This window comes from Danio aesculapii, chromosome 8, assembly GCF_903798145.1.
Source record: "Danio aesculapii chromosome 8, fDanAes4.1, whole genome shotgun sequence".
Classification (NCBI taxonomy): domain Eukaryota; kingdom Metazoa; phylum Chordata; class Actinopteri; order Cypriniformes; family Danionidae; genus Danio; species Danio aesculapii.
Window position 1 is genome coordinate 54,898,929 of NC_079442.1, and position 26,508 is coordinate 54,925,436.

Here is a 26,508-nt window from a genome sequence, read left to right on the forward strand (position 1 = left end):
AATCACAACACACTAGGTCATCTGACCAATCACAACGCACTAGGTCATCTGACCAATCACAACACACTAGGTCATCTGACCAATCACAACACACTAGGTCATCTGAACAATCACAAAACACATTGTGTCATCAGACCAATCACAATTCACTAGGTCATCTGACCAATCACAACACACTAGGTCATCTGAACAATCACAAAACATTGTGTCATCAGACCAATCACAACACATTGGGGCATCAGACTAATCACAACACATAGGTCATCTGACCAATCACAACACACTGGGTCATTGGACCAATCAAAACACACTGGGTCATCAGACAGAGCACAACAGACCCCAATCACAAAACATTGTGTCATCAGACCAATCACAACACACTAGGTCATCTGAACAATCACAAAACATTGGGTCATTAGACCAATCACAATGCACTCGGTCATCAGACCAATCACAATGCACTAGGTCATCTGACCAATCACAAAACATTGTGTCATCAGACCAATCACAACACACTAGGTCATCAGAACAATCACAAAACATTGGGTCATTAGACCAATCACAACACACTAGGTCATCTGACCAATCACAACACACTAGGTCATCAGAACAATCACAAAACATTGGGTCATTAGACCAATCACAACACACTAGGTCATCTGACCAATCACAACACACTAGGTCATCTGACCAATCACAACACACTAGGTCATCAAACCAATCACAACACACTAGGTCATCAGAACAATCACAAAACATTGGGTCATTAGACCAATCACAACACACTAGGTCATCTGACCAATCACAACACACTAAGTCATCTGACCAATCACAAAACATTGTGTCATCAGACCAATCACAACACACTAGGTCATCAGAACAATCACAAAACATTGGGTCATTAGACCAATCACAACACACTAGGTCATCTGACCAATCACAACACACTAGGTCATCTGACCAATCACAACACACTGGGTCATCAGACTAATCACAACACACTCGGTCATCAGACCAATCACAACACACTGGGTCATTGGACCAATCACAACACATTGTGTCATCAAACCAATCACAACACACTAGGTCATCTGACCAATCACAACACACTAGGTCATCTGACCAATCACAACGCACTAGGTCATCTGACCAATCACAACACACTAGGTCATCTGACCAATCACAACACACTAGGTCATCTGAACAATCACAAAACACATTGTGTCATCAGACCAATCACAATTCACTAGGTCATCTGACCAATCACAACACACTAGGTCATCTGAACAATCACAAAACATTGTGTCATCAGACCAATCACAACACATTGGGGCATCAGACTAATCACAACACATAGGTCATCTGACCAATCACAACACACTGGGTCATTGGACCAATCAAAACACACTGGGTCATCAGACAGAGCACAACAGACCCCAATCACAAAACATTGTGTCATCAGACCAATCACAACACACTAGGTCATCTGAACAATCACAAAACATTGGGTCATTAGACCAATCACAATGCACTCGGTCATCAGACCAATCACAATGCACTAGGTCATCTGACCAATCACAAAACATTGTGTCATCAGACCAATCACAACACACTAGGTCATCAGAACAATCACAAAACATTGGGTCATTAGACCAATCACAACACACTAGGTCATCTGACCAATCACAACACACTAGGTCATCAGAACAATCACAAAACATTGGGTCATTAGACCAATCACAACACACTAGGTCATCTGACCAATCACAACACACTAGGTCATCTGACCAATCACAACACACTAGGTCATCAAACCAATCACAACACACTAGGTCATCAGAACAATCACAAAACATTGGGTCATTAGACCAATCACAATACACTAGGTCATCTGACCAATCACAACACACTAAGTCATCTGACCAATCACAAAACATTGTGTCATCAGACCAATCACAACACACTAGGTCATCAGAACAATCACAAAACATTGGGTCATTAGACCAATCACAACACACTAGGTCATCTGACCAATCACAACACACTAGGTCATCTGACCAATCACAACACACTGGGTCATCAGACTAATCACAACACACTCGGTCATCAGACCAATCACAACACACTGGGTCATTGGACCAATCACAACACATTGTGTCATCAAACCAATCACAACACACTAGGTCATCTGACCAATCACAACACACTAGGTCATCTGACCAATCACAACGCACTAGGTCATCTGACCAATCACAACACACTAGGTCATCTGACCAATCACAACACACTAGGTCATCTGAACAATCACAAAACACATTGTGTCATCAGACCAATCACAATTCACTAGGTCATCTGACCAATCACAACACACTAGGTCATCTGAACAATCACAAAACATTGTGTCATCAGACCAATCACAACACATTGGGGCATCAGACTAATCACAACACATAGGTCATCTGACCAATCACAACACACTGGGTCATTGGACCAATCAAAACACACTGGGTCATCAGACAGAGCACAACAGACCCCAATCACAAAACATTGTGTCATCAGACCAATCACAACACACTAGGTCATCTGAACAATCACAAAACATTGGGTCATTAGACCAATCACAATGCACTCGGTCATCAGACCAATCACAATGCACTAGGTCATCTGACCAATCACAAAACATTGTGTCATCAGACCAATCACAACACACTAGGTCATCAGAACAATCACAAAACATTGGGTCATTAGACCAATCACAACACACTAGGTCATCTGACCAATCACAACACACTAGGTCATCAGAACAATCACAAAACATTGGGTCATTAGACCAATCACAACACACTAGGTCATCTGACCAATCACAACACACTAGGTCATCTGACCAATCACAACACACTAGGTCATCAAACCAATCACAACACACTAGGTCATCAGAACAATCACAAAACATTGGGTCATTAGACCAATCACAACACACTAGGTCATCTGACCAATCACAACACACTAAGTCATCTGACCAATCACAAAACATTGTGTCATCAGACCAATCACAACACACTAGGTCATCAGAACAATCACAAAACATTGGGTCATTAGACCAATCACAACACACTAGGTCATCTGACCAATCACAACACACTAAGTCATCTGACCAATCACAAAACATTGTGTCATCAGACCAATCACAACACACTAGGTCATCAGAACAATCACAAAACATTGGGTCATTAGACCAATCACAACACACTAGGTCATCAGACCAATCACAACACACTAGGTCATCAGAACAATCACAAAACATTGGGTCATTAGACCAATCACAACACACTAGGTCATCTGACCAATCACAACACACTAGGTCATCTGACCAATCACAACACACTGGGTCATCAGACTAATCACAACACACTCGGTCATCAGACCAATCACAACACACTGGGTCATTGGACCAATCACAACACATTGTGTCATCAAACCAATCACAACACACTAGGTCATCTGACCAATCACAACACACTAGGTCATCTGACCAATCACAACGCACTAGGTCATCTGACCAATCACAACACACTAGGTCATCTGACCAATCACAACACACTAGGTCATCTGAACAATCACAAAACACATTGTGTCATCAGACCAATCACAATTCACTAGGTCATCTGACCAATCACAACACACTAGGTCATCTGAACAATCACAAAACACTGGGTCATTGGACCAATCAAAACACACTGGGTCATCAGACAGAGCACAACAGACCCCAATCACAAAACATTGTGTCATCAGACCAATCACAACACACTAGGTCATCTGAACAATCACAAAACATTGGGTCATTAGACCAATCACAATGCACTCGGTCATCAGACCAATCACAATGCACTAGGTCATCTGACCAATCACAAAACATTGTGTCATCAGACCAATCACAACACACTAGGTCATCAGAACAATCACAAAACATTGGGTCATTAGACCAATCACAACACACTAGGTCATCTGACCAATCACAACACACTAGGTCATCAAACCAATCACAACACACTAGGTCATCAGAACAATCACAAAACATTGGGTCATTAGACCAATCACAACACACTAGGTCATCTGACCAATCACAACACACTAGGTCATCTGACCAATCACAAAACATTGTGTCATCAGACCAATCACAACACACTGGGTCATCAGACTAATCACAACACACTCGGTCATCAGACCAATCACAACACACTGGGTCATTGGACCAATCACAACACATTGTGTCATCAAACCAATCACAACACACTAGGTCATCTGACCAATCACAACACACTAGGTCATCTGACCAATCACAACGCACTAGGTCATCTGACCAATCACAACACACTAGGTCATCTGACCAATCACAACACACTAGGTCATCTGACCAATCACAACGCACTAGGTCATCTGACCAATCACAACACACTAGGTCATCTGACCAATCACAACACACTAGGTCATCTGACCAATCACAACACACTAGGTCATCTGACCAATCACAACGCACTAGGTCATCTGACCAATCACAACACACTAGGTCATCTGACCAATCACAACACACTAGGTCATCTGACCAATCACAACACACTAGGTCATCTGACCAATCACAACGCACTAGGTCATCTGACCAATCACAACACACTAGGTCATCTGACCAATCAAAACACACTAGGTCAACTGACCAATCACAACACACTAGGTCATCTGACCAATCACAACACACTGGGTCATTGGACCAATCAAAACACACTAGGTCAACTGACCAATCACAACACACTAGGTCATCTGACCAATCACAACACATTGTGTCATCAAACCAATCACAACACACTAGGTCATCTGACCAATCACAACACACTATGTCATCTGACCAATCACAACACACTAGGTCATCTGACCAATCACAACACACTGGGTCATTGGACCAATCACAACACACTAGGACGTTGGACCAATCACAACACACTGGGTCATCAGACAGAGCACAACAGACCCTACTCAGATCAGACTGGGTCATCGGACTGACCACTGCAGATTTTGATTTGGTTTGAAGTTATTATTATATATTATTTTACTTGTCTCACCCGCTGGCAGATTATCTGGCAGTTCTGATGAAGAAACATCATGCTGAGTGATTATTTTTGAAAATAAGGCAATTCTTTACCTCTTGATTGATTTTTATGGATCTTTTGACTAGACACAAGACACACACTCTGAGTGAGAACAGTATTGTTTGCGGTGTGTGTTTCTCAGTGTGTGTGTGAGGACAGAATCCTCCGCTAATCTCCTGAAGTGCTCCAGATGACGGAGGTGTAAGACAATAACACGTGTTTCTGCGAGCGTCACTCGGCTCATCTTACCCCGCGGCGGCTCCGGAAGCGTCCTCATTTAGATATGCAGAGCATGCTGGGATTGCTGCACGATTGGGACCCCTGCATTCAGAGCTGTGCGGCCCCATGGGGCTCTGCTAATTGCTGGTCCTGGTTTAGACTGGTTTTCAATGGGTTCTGGACAAAAGCGTCAGTGTGGATCACGTGGGAGGAGGATGAGAAACGAGGATCCGAGACAAAGAGCTCCGGACGGCCCGTTACTGACCGCAAATCAGCACAACACACAGTCTGAGAGTGACCCACATGCTCATCGGTGTGTGAAGAGCCGCTCTGTTCCTGCGTACACTTCAGGTGGCCACAAAATATACACACACACACGCACACACACACACACACACACACACACACACACACACACACACACAAACTCAAAAGTTTTCATTGAGCTTGAGATGTTTTAAAACACATATCCTCCATCCACTGACTCAAGATATGCTTATTTTCTTTCCAGCTCTGCTCTTTTCTCTCCTTTGTGTGTTACACATTGTAATCTGCTTATATAAATGTTCTAAGGATTATTAAAAATGATTTCAATAATGTTACATGCTAACATTTACACAACTCTAAAGGAAGTTTAGCGGATGTTCTGAGAATGTTCCCTGTTTCCTGAGCAGTAAAGACAGAACAATATTACATTAGGAGATGTAAGATGAGGGGAAAGTGGATATGAATTCTGTTAGGTTACACTGACTGAATCTAGCTGTGTGTTGAAATGTGCTGTGTTATTGTGTGTCAGATGTGTTGTGTTGTGGAGGAGTGGTGTGGGATGTGAGGAATGAATTCAACAGGAACGCTGACGCTTTTAGAAGCATCAGATCAGGAAACAGCGGCGCTTTTACACATTTCCAGTGTCTCCGTTTCTCTGCAGCTTCTCCAGCACTTCTGCAGGCCTTCTTTAGCCTCTTCTGCTCTTTTCTTCAGTCTGTGTGTCTCTGATGTGTGTCTCTCCAGCTCTTGATTCTTCAGTGCTTCTCCCATGTTCATTTCTCTGGCATTCCTCTAGTGTTTGTTTCTCTGGTGTTTGTTTTTCCATTGTTCACTTCTCTGGTGTCCGGTGTTACTGATGTTTATTTCTCTGGTGTTTGTTTTTCCAATGTTTATTTGTCTGGTGTTAGTTTTTCTGAGGTTTGGTGTTTGTTTTTCCAATGTTTGTTTGTCTGGTGTTTGTTTTTCTGAGGTTTGGTGTTTGTTTTTCCAATGTTTGTTTGTCTGGTGTTAGTTTTTCTGAGGTTTGGTGTTTGTTTTTCCAATGTTTGTTTGTCTGGTGTTTGTTTTACAGATGTTTGGTGTTTGTTTTTCCAATGTTTGTTTGTCTGGTGTTTGTTTTACAGATGTTTGGTGTTTGTTTTTCCAATGTTTGTTTGTCTGGTGTTTGTTTTACAGATGTTTGGTGTTTGTTTTTCCAATGTTTGTTTGTCTGGTGTTTGTTTTACAGATGTTTGGTGTTTGTTTTTCCAATGTTTGTTTGTCTGGTGTTTGTTTTACTGGTGTTTGTTTTTCCAATGTTTGTTTGTCTGGTGTTAGTTTTTCTGAGGTTTGGTGTTTGTTTTTTCAATGTTTGTCTGTCTGGTGTTTGTTTTACAGATGTTTGGTGTTTGTTTTTTCGATGTTTGTTTGTCTGGTGTTTGTTTTACAGATGTTTGGTGTTTGTTTTTCCAATATTTGTTTGTCTGGTGTTTGTTTTTCCAATGTTTGTCTGGTGTTTGTTTTTCCAATGTTTGTTTGTCTGGTGTTTGTTTTTCTGAGGTTTGGTGTTTGTTTTTCCAATGTTTGTTTGTCTGGTGTTTGTTTTTCCAATGTTTGTCTGGTGTTTGTTTTTCCAATGTTTGTTTGTCTGGTGTTTGTTTTTCTGAGGTTTGGTGTTTGTTTTTCCAATGTTTGTTTGTCTGGTGTTTGTTTTTCTGAGGTTTGGTGTTTGTTTTTCCAATGTTTGTTTGTCTGGTGTTTGTTTTTCCAATGTTTGTCTGGTGTTTGTTTTTCCAATGTTTGTTTGTCTGGTGTTAGTTTTTCTGAGGTTTGGTGTTTGTTTTTTCGATGTTTGTCTGTCTGGTGTTTGTTTTACCAATGTTTGGTGTTTGTTTTTTCGATGTTTGTCTGTCTGGTGTTTGTTTTGCAGATGTTTGGTGTTTGTTTTTTCGATGTTTGTCTGTCTGGTGTTTGTTTTACAGATGTTTGGTGTCTGTTTTTCCGATGTCTGTTTGTCTTGTGTTTGTTTTACTAATGTTAGCGTTTTCGATGTTTGTTTGTCTGGTGTTTGTTTTACAGATGTTTGGTGTTTGTTTCAAATGTTTATTTGCCTGGTGTTTGTTTTTTCAATGTTTGCTTGTCTGGTGTTTATTTGTCTGGTGTTTGTTTTACTGATGTTCGGGGTTTATTTTCCGCGATGTTTGTGTTTGGGCTTTTTCTTCTTCATGCTTTCTCCAGTGTTTGTCTGGTTTTGTTTCTCAGAGTCTGGTGTTTGCCCATTCAGAGTTTCACCAGTGTTTGTTTCTGCAGTGTTTCTCTCCTCAGTATTTCTCCACTGAGGGGTGAAGTGTGTGTGTGTGTTTGGCTATGGTTGTTGCTGATCTTGTGCTGTAATGAGGCGTGATCTGCTGTGGTGTTCTCTTACGGTTTGGCCAGTGCTGGTAAACTCACGTCAGACTTTGATTACTAATAACAGCAGCACCTGAAGTGTGTGACTGAGGAAGCAGAGCTGATGGGAAACACAACCGGAGTGTGTGTGTGTGTGTGTGTGTGTGTGTGTGTGTGTGTGTGTGTGTGTGTTTAATCCTCGGTGAGAATAAAGGAGCAATGCTTTGATTTGAGCGGTGCTGGAGGGGCGTCTGTTCCTTCAGATAGAGACTCTAATCTGCTGTGTGTGTATGTTTGCGTGTGTGTGTGCTGGAGGAGCGGTCATGTGACTCACTGTGTCTTGACTTCCTGTGTGTCCTGATGTGTTTCCTGCTTCATAATATGAGCAGCACAGAGAGGAAAAACACACATCAGACCTGTGATGATGATGATGATGATGATGTGATGGACAGTGTGACGTGATGAATGTGATCCTTCAGCTGAATCAGCACATCTGTGCATTATTGTGGGGTTTTATAAATACAGTATTTTACCTTCAAAGCACAATGTGCTGATTTATTCCCACAATGCACTGTTGAAGCATCAGCTGCTCACTGTATTCAGGAGAACTCTTACATTCTCAACTGAACTTCAACTGTGACAACTGAACTGAAGCGGTTTCCATTTGCTGGAACTTCATCTGTGTTCAGCAGTGTGTGAATATCTCCAGCCTCTAATGATAAACCGTCTGCAGAAACACTCTCCGTCTGACATTCTGCCTTTGTACGGTCATCAGAGGGGGAAAGCTCCGCCCACTAGTGTCCATCTCATTAGCATAAACAGCAGCCCTGAGTGAGAAGCAGCCGTCTGTCCATTAGCCATTAGAGTGTTTGAGCTGCTGAAGATAATGTCAGCACAGACTAAGAGGATTATAGATGTGGAGTTTTAGATGAACAGAGACAGGAGCGACTGTTTTACAGCTGTCGCTATGCTCATGCATATGCATCTGTAGCTCCGCCCTCTTCTGAAAAGAGCTCAATCTCATTTGCATTTAAAGTGACAGTCACCAAAACACCACACTTAGGATAAAGCTTGAAAGGGTCAGTTTCAGAGAGGTAGAGAACATTATCTGTGTGATATTCACAGCTCAAACACACACACGAGAGAGACCGCAGAGACGCATTTACAGCGTATAGAAAGCAGCAGAATAGGTGCCTTTAAGTTCTTGCAGTGGTCAACTCTGAGAATGAACACGAGCACTCAGTAAAGTGATGACAGGAACAGAAAACAGCTTGATGCGGATTACATTTACATGTGAGCATCCATATGATCCGTTTATAATGGCATTGACGGACTGGAGAACCTGGCTGTAATTTGATGAGGAATTGTATTTTGCTCATACTATAAGAGTGCTGTCCACAGTTAGACTCATATATAACACTAATGCTGATGTTCAATGCTGCGACGCTTTTCTTTGCATAACTTACAGACATGTTTATATCTCACAAACTGATCAGTGAACATTTATAAAACTGTTTTTTACACGTCAAGGCAGAAATGTAATGCCTGTGCACTGAAAAAATGACTGTCTTACTCCCAGTTTTAGTCTTGCTTCTAGTCCAAATGTCTAATAATTCTGAAATCAGGAAGCATTTTCTACACAAGCAAAACAGCAGAGTAACTCAACTCAAATGCGGAGTTAAAATGAAGAGAGTTTCTCCTTTAAAGAAGCTAAATAATCTGCTATTGAGGGAAGAGAAATACATCATTATTTCCCTCACCGTATTGTCAGATTATTCTGCTTGTTTTCAGGAAAAACACACTTCATTTTGATTCATAAGGGATGCAACGACTAACGGATTTCACTATTAACAGTGCTTTAAATCATCACGGTTAATTACTCGTAAAGTCTTCTCAACACCGCTGCATGGATCAACACTTCTGCAAATAAACAGAGTTACGCCAACTGTGTTTGAAGTTCTGAGTTTGTACACCGAGGCTAATACACACACTGGATTAACTATGGCTGAGGCTATTAACTAAGGGCCGTTCACACATCGCGTCTTTTCTGCACGTAAACTTGTTACTTCTAATGGAGCCGTGAGGCTTGCGTGCACATATTGGCAGCGATGCGCTCACACTTTCCAGGGGTAACTTTATCAGTACTAGTTTAGTAATACACACTTCAGTGAATCTAACTTTATTACATCTAATTTCATAATAAAATGTATATGTTCTCAGTGTGGGCAGCACGGTGGCGCAGTGGGTAGCACCATCACCTCACAGCAAGAAGGTCACTGGTTCGAGAAACACTTAGATCATGTGTAGCTTAGATTTACATTAGACAAACACTATTGTTTTTATTTATTCTTATTTTTATTTACTTATTTATTTGTTCATTGTTCGGCCATTTTGGTGGCATGGTGGGTAGCGCTGTTGCCTCACAGCATGAAGGTAACTGGTTTGAGTTCCAGCTGGTTAAGTTGGAGTTTGCATGTTCTCCCCGTGTTGGTGTGGGTTTCCTCCGGGTGCTCCGGTTTCCCCCACAGTCCAAACACATGCGCTATAGAGGGATTGATTAACTAAACTGGCCGTAGTGTATGAGTGTGTGTGTGTGTGTGTGTGTGTGTGTGTGTGTGTGTGTGAATGAGTGTGTATGGGTGTTTCCCAGTACTGGGTTGCAGCTGGAAGAGCATCCACTGTGTAAAACATATGCTGGAATAGTTGGCGGTTCATTCCGCTGTGGTGACCTCTGATTAATAAAGGGACTAAGCTGAAAACAGAATGAATGTTCTGTCATTTATTGTCAGTGTAAAAGTTTAACTTCTGTTTAAGTGCCAGAACCCTTTCACATTTATTTTTAAGCACAGAGTAACGGACTAGTGTTTGTTGTTTTATTCTTATTTTGTGCTGTATTTTTCATGTGATTTATTAAATTAGCAGTGTTTTGAAATTAATGAACACATAATAATCATCAGACTATAATCCTACAACCCAAATCTGTAATAGGTGCATCTGCGCTGTAAACACTCTGATCAATCCGTCCTGACAGCATGTGTTTTTAGGTCATTGTAATTTACTAAACTAAGTTGATCATATTCTAACTTAATTTTATAAGTTATGCAAACTGTTTTAAGTCAGTTTAACATAAGTTCAATGAACTCATCAGGTTAAATTGATTCAGTTTAAAATTGAAGGCAACCAGTATTTTTGGCAGTGTAGTCATTATTTCTAAAAACACGATGTTGTTGACTTGTTGATCTCAGAATGTTCAGATATTTGCATTCTAAACAAGACCAACACTCTGAGTAATGAAGCTTGTGTTTGCAGTGTGTGTCCGTATGTCGGAGTCTCATATGCTGCTTATCAGTGTGTGTTGACGCGTCAGTGTGTGTCTGTATGTCGGAGTCTCATATGCTGCTCATCAGTGTGTGTTGACGCGTCAGTGTGTGTCTGTATGTCGGAGTCTCATATGCTGCTCATTGGTTTGCTGTTGATGCCGGTGTGTGTTGACGCGTCAGTGTGTGTTGCTTCTGCTGGTGTGTTCTGAGAAACGGCTCTGCTGAAGGAGGATGATCCGCGCCGGATTCATTAGTTGAGTGGATCTGCGAACTTAAGCAGCTCCTCAATTCCATTACGCCGCTTTACATTATTCAGTGATCTCATTCTGCACATATGACTGTCAGCAGCCGCAGCACAGACTGACTGCTTTACTCTCTTTACCTTCAGTTTCTTTCTAAACTTAAACTCTTATTGAGGGTTTTCTTTTGTTTCTAGTCCAAATATTTAAAACAACTGAGTCAAGAAGCATTTTCTAGATCAATAATATAAATAATAATGTGTTTTGAGAAATAATGAGTCCAAATAAAGCGAGTTACTCTTTAAAACAAGCTAAATAATCTGACAATAGAGCGAGTAAATGAATATATTATTAATTTAAAACTATATTATTTCTCTTCCCCATTGTCAGATTCTTTAGCTTGTTTTAAAGAAAAACTCCCTTCATTTTGACTCATTATTTCTCAAAACTCGACATTATTCATCTAAATGCTTCTAGATTTAAGAGTTGTGAATATTTGGACTAGAAACAAAACAAAAACTCTTCAGAAATACATTTCTGCGGTGTAGATTAATATTCATTCATTCATTTTCCTTCAGCTTAGTCCCCTATTCATCAGCGGTTGCCACAGTGGAATGAACCACCAACTATTCCAGCATATGTTTTACCCGGCGGATGCCCTTCCAGCTGTAACGCAGCACTGGGAAAGTGTAGATGAATCTTTGTTAATATATATATATTAGATTTGAAGGGCAGGTGTGTTCTGGTGAGGGACACTGGGCTGGGTTTATCGGTGCAGATATTGTGTCTGCGTGTGCGGCGTCTGTGTTTATCTGACAGACGGAGAATGACCCGTTCACTCAACGATGATAAATGACGTGGACAGAAGCGCAGAATGAGGAGATAATGAGAGCAGAATCTGTCTGCGGCTCCGCTGGGGAAACCATTTAATACGCAAATTAAAGATGTGTTTGACTTCACCGTGATGAGGGTGATCTCTGAAACACACACACACAGCACCCTCATCACGGTGAAGACAAACACATCTTTAATGTGCCTGTGTGTGTGTGTGTGTGTGCGAGACATATCAGGACACAAACGTATATAATGACATGGGAATTGTAATTACACTTGAATTACGAGGAGATTGCTGATGTGTCCGTGTCTCAAAAAGCTTAGACATCACACAGAATGAGTATTTCAGGAAGTAAAAATACACGGTGTCCTGTGAGGGTTGTGTTTAGGGGATGGAGGGCGCAAAATACAGTTTGCAGAGTATAAAAACAATGGAAACCTGTGTGACGTCCCCACAACTCACAAAAACAAACATGTGTGTGTGTGTATGTGTGTGTGTTACTTGTCATTAGGTTACACTGAAACACACTCTGTGAGGATATTCTGCCATCTTGTGATTTATCTTGAAATTTCTGTCAAGAATATGTGTGTGAGAGACCAAATGTCCCCACAAGTATAGCAATACCAGTTAATTTTCAGCTTGATTTTTGGTCCTCATGAGTCACACAGAATGGAGAATTTTGAAGACGCAGAAACGGATAGTTTGCTGTGAGGGCTGGGTTTAGGGAACATATAATGAGCTTTTACAGGAGAAGTACATCACGCCTATGGAGAGTCCTCATAAACCTCAACACTCAGCCTGTGTGTGTGTGTGTGTGTGTGTGTGTGTGTGTGTGTGTGGTGTTTTCGTCTGCTGCTGATAACACTCTTTGTTCTGCTCTCTCTCTCACACACACACATATACGCACACACACACACACACACACACACACAGAGAGCGAGCGCAGGCCTGCCTTCTTCACGGTGCGCTGATATGCTCATCTTCTCGGGCAGGAATCCTCCAGGGCCGTTTTAAAGTCAAAACTTCCTCTTTGGCGTATCAGAAGGCGATTCTGCCGTCTGGAGCTTAAGCTGCTTTACTGCTGCTGTTTATTCTGCAGCACTGGAGGCTTTATCTGAAAGAGAGCATAATCCTGACTGTGTGTGTGTGCGTGTGTGTGTGTGTGTGTGTGTGTGTGGAGAGAGACCAACTCCTGCTAAACACATTCAGCTTGCAGAAGCACACAACTGATCCAGAGTCAGCCGCTGCACACACTAAACACAGAGAGAGCTGTCTGTCTGTCTGTCTGTCTGTCTGTCTGTCTTCTAGACAGCAAACTGCTCTACTTAAAGACCAAACTCTCCAACACTACTGAGTGGATGAGTTTACTTGACTAGTGAATAAATGAGTTTGCTAACTACTGAGAGGATGAGTTTGCTTGTTGACTGGTGAGTGGATGAGTTTGTTGACTAGTGAATAGATGAGTTATCTGTTGACTAGGGTGTTGAGGGTTAAGTTTGTTGACTAGTGAGTAGATGAGTTTACCTGTGGTTTAGAGAGTGGATGAGTTCATCAGTCAGCTAGTGAAGAGATATGTTTGTTCGCTGAATAGTGAGTGTAAGAGTTTAGTTGTTTCCTGTGATTATGTTTAATGTCTGATGATGTCTGATCAACAATATTTCAGCTGTATAAAGTGCTGTTGGTTCTGATGCAGCACAGCAGATCTACATGTCTTTTGTCCCTCATATTTCAGGCCAGTTTTATGATAAATAAACCCATTTGAGCTCATCATTAGTATTGAATAAAGGCATTAAGTTAATCTAAAGTGATCAGTCTGTGTCTGATTCTCCATGTCCCCTGCGCTCTTTTCCTTCATGCTTGATGTTGTAAAGTGATTGTAATCTGCACTTGTATTTGTGTGTGTATTGATTTTCCTCCATGTGATGCAGTTGAGATGACGGTGTGTGTTTGCAGCAGTGTGTGCTCGTCTGCAGACGTGTGTTCTGAATGATGATTCCTGCTATTGTGGTTGTTTTCTCTCTATACGTCACTCTCCATATCCTCCACATGAGCGCTTCAAATTAGCACCAATTATTGTAAGTGTAGAATTCAATTACAGGCCGTAATGAAGGAGTGGAGCGGCTCTGCATGCGGCTCACGTAACCCACAATTCAATTCAGATGCTTTTCTCCAGCATTGCTGTTTTCAGACAATGAGACTGACGCTCTGAGAGACGCAGAGCTGTGATCTATGGCACAGGCCGTAAATTAATGAGAAATCTCCATTAGAGAAATTGCATGACAACACTGATATCAGGAGCGGCTCATCACAAACAGTAAAGAAATGAGATATTGAACAGCCGTCGCTGCTGGAGGAGAGAGGAGAAATATGAGGCTGACGCTCCGCTGGTCTATCACTGACTACACTGAAAATACATGCCTTTCTTCTCTCGTGTCTATTCCAAACATCTACATACTCTTAAATCTAATTATTTAGCTTGTTTTAAGGAAAACTCACTTCATTTTGACTCATTATTTCTAGTCAAGCACAGATATAGTGTTGTTTTCAGAAATGAGTCCAAATGAAGAGAGTTTTCTATTAAAACAGGCAGAATAGTCTGACATTGGGGAAGCAGAGTAATCTAGTTATCTTTGAGAAGGTTATTTTGCTAATCCTACAATATTTTTCATTTGTCTATAAATGCTTTTTGATTTAAGAATGTTTAAATATATGTCATTTAAATACAGTTTCACATTTCAGATATTATTTTTACATTTCAGTGTTATTTATGCTTTAGAATAAAATACAGCAGTGGGAAATGTTGCCTCGGACACTAACTGAAATACAAGGTTTCTACATCTAAACTAAAATAAAAATGAATAAAATAATAAAAATGTCCAGTATAAAATCATTACTACTATGAGAAGTCCCCAAAAAACAGGAAAACACGTTTTGTGTGTGTTTGTGTGATCCATTACTCTATGATCTCAGCAGTGTGTTTGTGTGTGTGTGTGTGTGTGTGTGTGTTTACACCTTGCATTTCTCACGTTCTGGTGACCAAATGTCCCCACAAGTATAGCAATACCAGTACATTTTGTCTTTGTGGGCACATTTTTATGGTCCCCAGAAGGAAAACTGATAAATGAAAAGTGCAGAGGGGTTTAGCTGTGAGGGGTGAGTTTAGGGGAGAGAAGAGAATATACAGCCTGTACAGTGCAAACACCACTGCAGCTGAGAGAGAACGTGAAGAGAACTGTACAGTGTGTGTGTGTGTATCGCTTTCTTCCTGATGTCAGTAGTGCAGTGTGTGTGTGTGTGTGTGTGTGTGTGTGTGTGTGTGTGTGTGTGTGTATGTTGTTGTTGTCGTCCGGTTAGCCGCTGATTAGCGAGGCTTAACTGTGAATGAGTGACTGAACAGCATCGTTACCTCATCAGATCTCATTAACAGGAGACTCGTCTGCTTCATCACACGTCACCAATCCTGTCTGTGTGTGTGTGTGTGTGTGTGTGTGTGTGTGTGTGTGTGTGTGTGTGTGTGTGAGTGTGTGTGGTTGTGATATTAACCTCATAGATTTTTTCATGTTATTATAATATTTAATAGAGATTATTAGATGTCGCCTACGCTGTTGTTGTCTATTGGAAGGAATGCGTCAATAGAGCCGCCATTTTAGTACAGGGTAGCACTCCTGTAAATAAAAAGTAAAATAAGAGACAGTAATATTGTAAGATAAGGGATTACTTTTAAATAACAGTAATAAGTAATCTGTAATGTATCACAGTTTGGAAGTAACTTGCACAACACTGCTCATTACTACACCCGTACTCAGTGTTAAAGTCCAGCATCTTCACTCTGGCTTTAGCCTTGACTAGTGCGGTTGAATGACTTTTGTCCTGGGAGTCCTGTACCAATATGGCGGTGGTATTGACACATGCTCAGGGTCTGTATGCGATATCTAGTGTGTATATTACTGTAATAACCCTTGTGTGTTGTTCAGATTGACTCCTCTTTGGTGATGTTGCTTCTGTTTTTGCTCCATTGACTGACATTATAATCACATTTATTGACTTGATTTATTATTGATTTATTGAAAGTCAGTGGGGCAAAAACAGCTCCAACATCACCAAAGAGGAGTCAATCTGAACACAGTGTGTTGAGTTTTCTCACAGTTTCAAAGCATTTTCCCAAAATATGTGTGAAAATAAGATTTGACAGCAAAAATCATCACATCTGCTGAAACACAGAGAGAGATGAGGGCAAAATCAGCCTCTAAATCAGCCCTAACCCTAACCCTAACGACCCAACAGCACACAAGGGTTAACTGAGTGTATAAAGAACCTAAAAATATGCAACATGCACAATATTCTCCTGTATTACCTTAACCACAGATCAGAGGAAACTCCCTTATTTTACATTTAATTATTTCCTCTCTTCAGGAAGTGTTGTTAATGATGTGTGATGAGTTCAGAGGTGTGTTTCTGCATGTACAGTAGGAAGCGGCTGTGATTCTGAACCGCTGATAGTGTGTGTCTTCATCTCCTTCACACTGGACATCATCAGTGATTTCCTCTGCGTTCAGCCCTTCTCCTGTACTCTCCGTCTCTCAGGAGTGTGTTCCTTCATTAGCGCAGGTCAATCTCATGTTATTAACACCACTGACGCTCTGTTTATTACAGCACACACATCATTTACTGCCGCTTCAATTACAGACAGCTTTAATTAATTACAGTGGCGGCAGTGGGTCAGCGAGGGTCCTCTGGAAGTTCGGGTGCTGAAGCTGCGGCTTATTTCTGACAGATGAGCATTAATGTGTGTGTGTGTGTGTGTGTGTGTGTTATCAGACCACTATCTACACTATCAATAAATAATTTTCATACTTAAATATTTGGTCTTGTTTCTAGTCTAGGTATTTTCTAGACAAGCACAACATATAGTGGGCCCTTACCAAATGGGGAAAGAGAAATAATCTCATGTCAAAAGGATAAATAAGATTATTTCACTCACTCCATTGTCAACGCTTGTTTTAAGGAGAAACTGAGTTCATTTAGACTCATTATGTCTGACAACAGGGCTATATTTGTGCTGGTCTAGAAAATGCTGACTGATTTCAGAGTTTTTAGATGTTTGGACAGGAAACAAGACAGAAACTCTGAGTGAGAGCAGCGTTTTCTGAAGTGTAAGTTCACATTTCTGACCAAAGTATGGTTACAAACACACACACGCACACACGCACACACACACACACACACACACACACACACACACACACACAGCTACCTTTAAATCAGGGGTGTCCAAACTCAGTCCTGGAGGGCCGGTGTCCTGGAGTGTTTAGCTCCAACCCTAATCAAACACACCTGAAGCAGCTGATCAAGCTCTTAAGCTGCAGTCACACTGGAGTTTGAGCACAAGATGATTATACATTTTAAAAACGCCAGCGATTGCTCCATGTTTTAAATTGCTGTCCAGAGAGGTCATGTCTTGATCCTCGATTGGTCTCACAAAGTCATGTGATGCGATTTCACAGGTCAGAGTTCACCAAGCTTGAACTTTCCAGCGATCTGCAAAACTTGACGCACGACCTTGCGTTTCTGGTCTGACGTATTACCGTACGTATGAATGGAAGTCTATGGGGAGAACAGTGCCGTGTGAGCGCAGCAACTTCCTGCAGGTGTGTTGAAGCAAGTTGGAGATAAACTCAGCAGGACACCGGACCTCCAGGATCGAGTTTGGACACCCCTGCATTAAATACCTCACTCTGTCTGATTTATGAGCGGTTTTCCTCACAAAGTTAAAAAAAATGAATACACAAGCTCAAAATGTTCTGGTATTGCTATACTTGTGGGGACATTTGCTCACTACAGTGTAAGCAGGGCTTGATGTGAACTGTTTTGATCACCATTTTCCAACGTTATGGACAACATTTTCACTAGCCACAATTTTGTTGTTGAGAAAATGTATTTTATATGCATAAATTTGACTTTGGTGTGCTGAAATGACTGGAGAATTGCTTGATGAAGTGACTTGAGTTATATTAGTGTTTTCCTCCTCACTCATTTCACTGTTGTTGTTGTTGTTGTTGTTGTTGTTGTTGTTGTGACCTTACTCAATGAGCAGGGCTGTGCTTTCATCGTGTTTCACTGCAGTTAGTTTTTATTCCAGACGACCTTTCAGAGCTCAACACTGAGGACTTCACTCATTTTTCTCTCGCCACACCAAAAATTAATAAACAAATAATTATTTCTTAGCCACAAATGTTAAACAACGTGTCAAAACAAGCGAAATAAAGCTGTATATACACACTTTATTAAACAAAAATCCTAAAAAAACTACAACATTTGACATCAATTCATTCACTTTCTTTTCAGCTCATTCCACAGCAGAATGAACCGCCAACTTATCCAGCATATGTTTTACACAGCGGATGCCCTTCCAGCTGCAACCCAACACTGGGAAACACCCACACACACTCATTCACACTCATACACTACGGCCAGTTTAGTTGATCAGTTCCCCTATAGCGCATGTGTTTGGACTGTGGGGGAAACCGGAGCACCTGGAGGAAACCCACAACAACACAGGGAGAACATGCAAACTCCACACAGAAACACACACTGACCCAGCCGGGGCTCAAACCAGAGACCTTCTTGCTGTGAGGCGATTGTGCTACCCACTGCGTCACCATGACACCAGACAACATTTGAAAAAGAAATAGTATCTAAAACTACATGCAGTCTGTCTGGGCTAAAGCTCCCAGATCAGCAGTTAACTCTGCAATACGATAATGAAAGGTTCATTAGGCATTATGTGTACAAAGCGAAAGCGTCGAAGACAACCGTTCACACCAGTTGTGTTTACAGGCACGGTTGCTTTATCTAAGGATACGGGAGCATTTTAAACACACACAGGTGATGGGATGTGTTCAACGCTGAAGCCATCATCAGTGAGTGAGGATCTCCTGCGTCTCTCTGTGTGCATGACCATCCTCTCTCGATATTCACCTGCTCTCTGCTGCTGACGTGAGCGCAGTTATTACTGTCCTCTCTCACGCGGGCTGCTTTGAACTCTGCTTTTAAGAAAACACATCATATCAACCAGTTATAAAGAGCACACAGTGAGAAAGCCACAGCAGTGATGAATCATTAATAATTGTGCGCGATTACGCTGGGTTATGTCAGCAGCGGTGTGGCATTTCCATGATGAGTTAGTAATGGTGTGAGGCTGATCTGATGTTCAATTACTAACAGTGTGAATTCTGCGCATTAGAGCTGACCTTTCATCAGCCTGATTAAACCATGAGGCGAGAGAGATGTGAATCACAGCTGATCTGATTCATTCATCACACTGAGCTGTCAGGCAGAGCGCAGGGCATTGTGGGATACGCTGAGGATACGCACTGTAGATCATCCTTAAATGAGCAGCTTTTCATTTTTGTGATTCATAAATTTTATTTTCCTCGTTTATTTCTGCTGTTGAGCCGCATTATGAGATCTTGATCTTCCTTCCAGCAGATTTTAACCTGTATAAGTGTGTTTTCAGCATGTGTGTAATAGTGTGCAGTGCTGTATTGTGTGTGTTGGTGTTGTATATTACACTACAGAAACCTTGTAATAAACTGCAGCACCTGTTCTGCTATTCTACACACTCATTCCTCTACATATTATTTACTTTTTAATGCACTACACCAAACATATAGAGACGCAGCCAGAGTCAGTGTGATCCTGCAGGCGGCTCCTCCAGTGTTTCTCCCACAATCCTCCAGTCTGTGGTTTGTGTTCATTTGTCGAGTTCCTGAGAGAGGTCAGAGGTCAGACAATAAATCACAGCCCCAGCTTCTGTATATCAGACTGCTGTTTCCCCATGAGCGTTTTCTGATTGGTCAAGGTTTTCTTCCTGAACATTATCGATTGGCTGTTTTCCTCCAGAGCATTCTCTGATTGGCCGTTTATCTCCTGAGCGTTCTTTGATTGGCTGTTTTCCCCTTGAACGTTCTCTTATTGCTCGTTTATCTCCTGAACATCCTCTGATTGGCTGTTTTCCCCCTAACATTCTCTTATTGCTCGTTTATCTCCTGACCATCCTCTGATTGGCTTTTTTCCCCCTGAACATTCTCTGATTGGCCGTTTTCTCCTTGAGCGTTCTCTAATTGCCCTTTTTTCTCCTGATTGTCCTTTGATTGGCTATATTCCTCCTGAGCGTTCTCTAATTGGCTGTTTTCCCTTTAAACATTTTCCGATTGGCTGTTTTCCCCCTGAACATTCTTTGATTGGTGTTCTCCCCTTAAGCCTTCTCTGATTGGTTGTTTTCTCCTTGAACATTCTCTGATTGGCTGTTTTCCCCCTGAACATTCTTTGATTGGTGTTCTCCCCTTAAGCCTTCTCTGATTGGTTGTTTTCTCCTTGAACATTCTCTGATTGGCTGTTTTCCCCCTGAACATTCTCTTATTGCTCGTTTATCTCCTGAACATCCTCTGATTGGCCGTTTTCACCTTGAGCGTTCGCTGATTGTCCATTTTCCTCCTGAGTGTCCTCTGATTGGCTATTTTCCTCCTGAGCATTCTCTGATTGGCTGTTTTGCCCCCTAACATTCTCTTATTGCTCGTTTATCTCCTGAACATCCTCTGGTTGGCCGTTTTCACCTTGAGCATTCGCTGATTGCCCATTTTCCTCCTGAGTGTCCTCTGATTGGCTATTTTCCTCCTGAGCATTCTCTAATTGGCTGTTTTCCCTTTAAACATTTTCCGATTGGCTGTTTTCCCCCTGAACATTCTTTGATTGGTGTTCTCCCCTTAAGCCTTCTCTGATTGGTTGTTTTCTCCTTGAGCGTTCTAAGACTGGCCGTTTTCCCCTTTAACATTCTCTGATTGGCCATTTTTCCCCCTGAGCATTTTCTGATTGGCTGTTTTCCCCTGAGTGTTCTCTGATTGGCTGTCTGTTCCTCCTGCAGGCTGAAGTTCAGAAGAGATCTTGCGGGACAGTAAAGATGCGAGCGCAGGCCCTGCTGCTGTACCTGACGCTGCTGCAGACGGCTGGAGCCGCTTTCCCAGAAGACACCGAGCCCATCAGCATTGCACATGGAAACTGTGAGTCTGCACGGACAACATGTGTTTCTTACCTAGAGTTTTAGTCTTGTTTATAGTCCAAATATCTCAAAATTCACGAAGCTATTTGTAGACTGGCCAATCTGTGGTTTTGTTTTGAGAAATAAGGAGTCAAATTAAGAGAGTTTCTGTTTACACTTTGAAATAAGATCATTTCCCTCACCCCATTGTCAGATTATTCTGCTTGTTTTAAGGAGAAACTCACTTCATTTTCACACATTATTTCTGAAAACAACACTATATTATAGAAAACACTTCTGGATTTAAGAATTTCAAGAAGCAAGAGCAAAACTCATTTGTTGTAGCGTCTGCATCTCTTTGAGCTCTTTAATTAATGCATCAGTGTTAGAGTCAATTAATCTGTGCTGTTCATCATCTTCCCCATCAGACACTAAACAGTACCCAGTGTTCATCGGACACAAACCAGGCAGGAATAACACACAGCGGCACAAACTGGACATCCAGCTGATCGTCATCATGAACCGGACGCTGTATGTGGCTGCGAGGTGAGTCTTCATCAGTCAGAGATTATTCTACACACACACACACACACACACACACACACACACACACACACACACACACACACACACGCACACACACACACGCACACACACGCACGCACACACACACGCACACACACACACGCACGCACGCACACACACACACACACGCACACACGCACACACACACAGGAAAATATGTTTCTTAGAGTCTTTAATATTTACAAACTCTGAAATTAAGAAGCATTTTCTAGACAAGCAAACATCTAGTCTTGTGTTCAGAAATAATGAATCATTTGCCTCCAATGCTGTGAGCAAAATAATCTCATGTCAAAAAACAATAACCAGATTATTTCACTTCCCCCACTGGCTGATAGTGTTTCTTCTTTTTCATTTAATTTAGGTTAATTATTTCTAAAACTAGACCATATGTTTTGCTTGTCTAGAAAATGCTTCTTGATTTCAGAACCTGTAGATATTTGTACTAAACTCTGAGTAAAAGCGTGTTCTTCAGTGTGAGCTCCTGCATGCAGATCACGTTCATCTCTTGTGTGAATGCCTCTTATATGATTATATTTAACACACATGTGTGATTTAACCAGAGCTGAAGACACTCCCCTTCACTGATTGATTGACACGGACCCCGCCCACTCACTCTCGCTAATGAAAACACCAGAGCTCAGACTGATTGATAGCTGTAGGCTCCGCCCACTCATCTTCCACCAATGAGAGCTCTGCGCAGCTGTCGCTCAGTGACCGGCTGATGGGTTTTGTTAGTGGTTTTGGATAAATGAAAGCCGTCTATTTTCAGTTCCTCAGAGCAAATCACAACAACATCCTGTGAACAAACACTCAATCAGACTCAAAGCTAAAATTAAGAAGAAAATCAAGTGAATTTACAGAATTTAAGTTAAGGGAATTTAGGGGTATTAGAGGAAGTCTGAGGATCTGAAGTGAAGACTGGAAATAAGGTGGAAGTCAGGGAAGTGACATTTGGGAAAGTGAAGATTTGGGGAAATTAAAGTGCAGTTTGGGGAAGTACGTGTTTGATTTGTGTGATATAATTCAGTGGAGTTTTGGGAAATTATAGGAAAAGTTTTGTTGATGAAATTTTGTGGAACGGAACTTTTGGGGGGAAAGAATACTAATTTTGGGAGGTTTTTTGTCCATTTTTGGACAAATGAAGTAATAAAGGAGAAATAGAGAGACAGTTTGGGTAAAAGACGTGGAGTATTTGTATTTGGGAAATTAAGTGCAATTTTAGGAAAAGAAGTGATTATTGGGGAAGTGACGGACAGTTTAGGCCAAGTCAGTGTTTGGGGTAATTCAGTAAAATGGGAAATAAAGACATTTTGGCAAACTTTGAGGAAAAAATAGGTTTTAATTTGGGCTGTACGATTTTTTGGCTTAAAATCAAGATCATGATTTTCTCACGATTCTGTAGATGTAAAATTAGGCTAGAATTATTGTTATTGCTCTAATGTATAATTAAACAACAACAATAATAATAATATTAGGCCTGTGTGTAGGGTTACTGTTGGTTAAAATGCTCAATTTTGTATAGACTTGGATTGGTGGACTTGACCAGACTTTAGATTTGACATGTGCTTGTCATTGACAACATTATTAGACTCTTTTTTTCCAATGGTCAAATTAGACATTTGTCATTATCAGATTCCCTCCTGCATTATATTGAACATTATATAGGCTAGAGTAGTTACACTGAAAGTGTTACACGTTTATTCTCATGCACAACACTCGGTGTTCGCTCTAAAAAGAAAAACATATTAACTGCTTGCCATAATAATAATAATAATAATAATAATAGTAATAATAATAGTTTTGTAAAAACATTACATTATTGCCGTAATCTTAACTCTAAAATATGATCATTTAAATGATGTGCGCACTTTCTGTTTCATTTTCACTGCCGAGTGTGTTCATGTCATGGCTGCCGTGATTCTGATAAAAAAATAAACAGATGCAAATCATATTTCCTGTGCAGCTCCCGAACGATCACTCTGAACGTTATTTACAGCTTTATTAGCTGTTATTCACAGCCTGTGCGGGGTCTGTAACCTCACTAAAGTGGACATCATTCACACACGTCCTCTCTGTGCTAAACACACAGCTCACGGTCAGCTCATGTGTGATTTTGAGGCTTCGAATACGTCATTACATGTAGACAGAAATCACTCATTTGGGTGAAATATACCTTTAGGTAACTTCTTCAACACCATTTGGAGGCGTCCATGTTACTGAGCAACGTATATATAACAATGTGAAGACTTGTGCGTCCTCCTTTACGCTTCTCTCCTGACCTTGAAAATATAATTAGCTGAGTCTGAGAAAAGCTTAATTAACATCATGTGGGGGTCGAATCGAGACCACAAGCTTTATCTGATTAATCGTGCAGCCCTAGTGTCAATTTGAGCAATTTAGGTTTGAATTAAGCGATATTATGTGGGAATGAAGTGGAAATAAAGTGAAACTTGGGTAAATTTAAAGGTTTAGATTTGGGGAAGTGAAGGACAGTTTTGGGCAAGACAATTTGTAATGGACAGGTTTTTAGGGGAAAGTGAAGTGAGGTTTGTGTAAATAAAGGGAAGTTTTGGGGAAATGACGTCAGTCTTAGTGAACAGAATCTGGATCAATCTGACGTTTGGATGAGCTGGTGTGAAAATAAATAGAGTCAGAAACTGAAGTATTACAGGAGAGCTGATCTGCTCATCAGTACGACTGTGGGATCTTCATCTGAAGTGAAGCTCTCTCACACACACACACACACAGCTCCCTGTCTGTCTGTGTGTCTCCGTGCGGGACAGTGTCCACATTCCACACCCGTCTCCTGTGATGCTCCATAGCAACCCAAACCCGTCTGAACCCTCTATGGCAGCAGAAACTGACCCCAGAACAGCTGACAGAACAGCTGAGACTCTGCACACACACATGCATGTAACGCCGGCTCATGTATGATGAGAGGCGGAGTTATGTGGATTGACAGGTGTGAGACGCATACTAATGAGCTCCATTCACTGCAAACACACAGAGAGAAAGAGTTCGACAAAAGAACACCAGATGGACAGATGAGGGGCTCATTCCAGCACACACACACACACACACACACACACACACACACACACACACACACACACACACACTTTCTCTCACATTCCAGCTCACACACAATCCAGCACACATGCATGTACACGCGAACACACACACAAATGCTTCAGTCAAATGCTTAGAATAACAAAATCCACAGTTCAGGGATCAGTGTGTTATTAACACTGCTGATTTTGATATACCATGCTGAAATACACTGCAAAAACACTCATCTGAGTTTGTGTCTTGACTCTAGTCCAAACATCTAAACACTTTTAAATCAAGAAACATTTTCTGGATAGACAACAAATACTGTGTTGTGTTCAGAAATAAAGAGTTCAAATGAAGAGAGTTATTCCTTAAAACATGCAGAATAACCTGACAATAGAGGAAGCAGAATAATCAAGAGTTTCATTATGACATCAGATTATTCTGCTTGTTTTAAGGAGAAACTCACTTCATTTAGACTCATTATTTCTGAAAACAACACTATATGTTGTGCTTGTCTAGAAAATGCTTCCTAATTCAAGAGTTTTTTAGATATTTGGACTAGAAACAAGACCGAAACTCTGAGTGAGAAGTGTTTTTTGCAGTGCACACACACACACACACACACACACACACACACACACACACACAGTCATAAATCAGTGTGAACGAGGAGCATCAGGTAGAGCAGTCATTAAAGCTAATGATGCGGGAGGGTTTTATTGCTGCTCTTCTGGTCCTGATGCTGCGGAGTCTCCTTAGGGAGCTTTTACACCTCTGTTCAACAATCAGCTGATCCTGGACCTGTTCATCCTCATCACTCATCTCTGGATAATACAGCTCTGCACAAGAACAAGTGTGCGATAGGATTAAAAAAGGAGTGTGCTGTGAAGGACAGAACTATCCATCCTCAATCATGATCAGCAGTGCAGTGATTGGCTGACGGGACCAGTGTATGACATCATCTCATTAATATTCAATTAACAGTTATGTCAGCAAAATGACGATGATGAAGATATTCAATAACATTCCGCCTTTGTTGCGCACTGTTTGTACAAGCTTTGCTGTATTTAGCAAGTTATTCAGTTGCACCTTTACAGCAGATTTTCTAGTGACAGTATTCAGGCTTATTAATCCCATGGATATCATTTACCTAATTATGCTTAGAACATTTTGGTATTTGATTAGTGTCTGCATCATCACTACGCATTTATAGAGTTATATGATTAGAATTATTATATTAAATTATTTACACTCACTGGCCACTTTATTAGGTACACCTCACTAGTACCAGGTTGGACCCCCTTTTGCCTTCAGATCTGCCTTAATCCTTCATGTCAGAGATTCAACAAGCTCCTGGAAATATTCCTCTGAGATTTTGCTCCATATTGACATGATAGCATCACACAGTTGCTGCAGATTTGTCGGCTGCAGATCCATGATGCCA

The 26,508-nt window shown here is 41.2% G+C and overlaps 1 protein-coding gene across 2 annotated transcripts in view; it reads left to right on the plus strand.

Moving 5' to 3' along the window:
• sema6a (sema domain, transmembrane domain (TM), and cytoplasmic domain, (semaphorin) 6A) overlaps positions 1-26,508 on the plus strand; it is a 98,663-nt gene that overhangs the window by 17,010 nt on the left and 55,145 nt on the right. For both annotated transcript variants that reach the window (XM_056464237.1, XM_056464238.1), the window contains exons 2-3: positions 21,312-21,447; positions 21,854-21,971. In XM_056464237.1, the coding sequence (XP_056320212.1) occupies positions 21,348-21,447; positions 21,854-21,971 (218 nt within the window). In that variant the 5' untranslated portion in view covers positions 21,312-21,347. The remainder of the gene's footprint in view (positions 1-21,311; positions 21,448-21,853; positions 21,972-26,508) is intronic.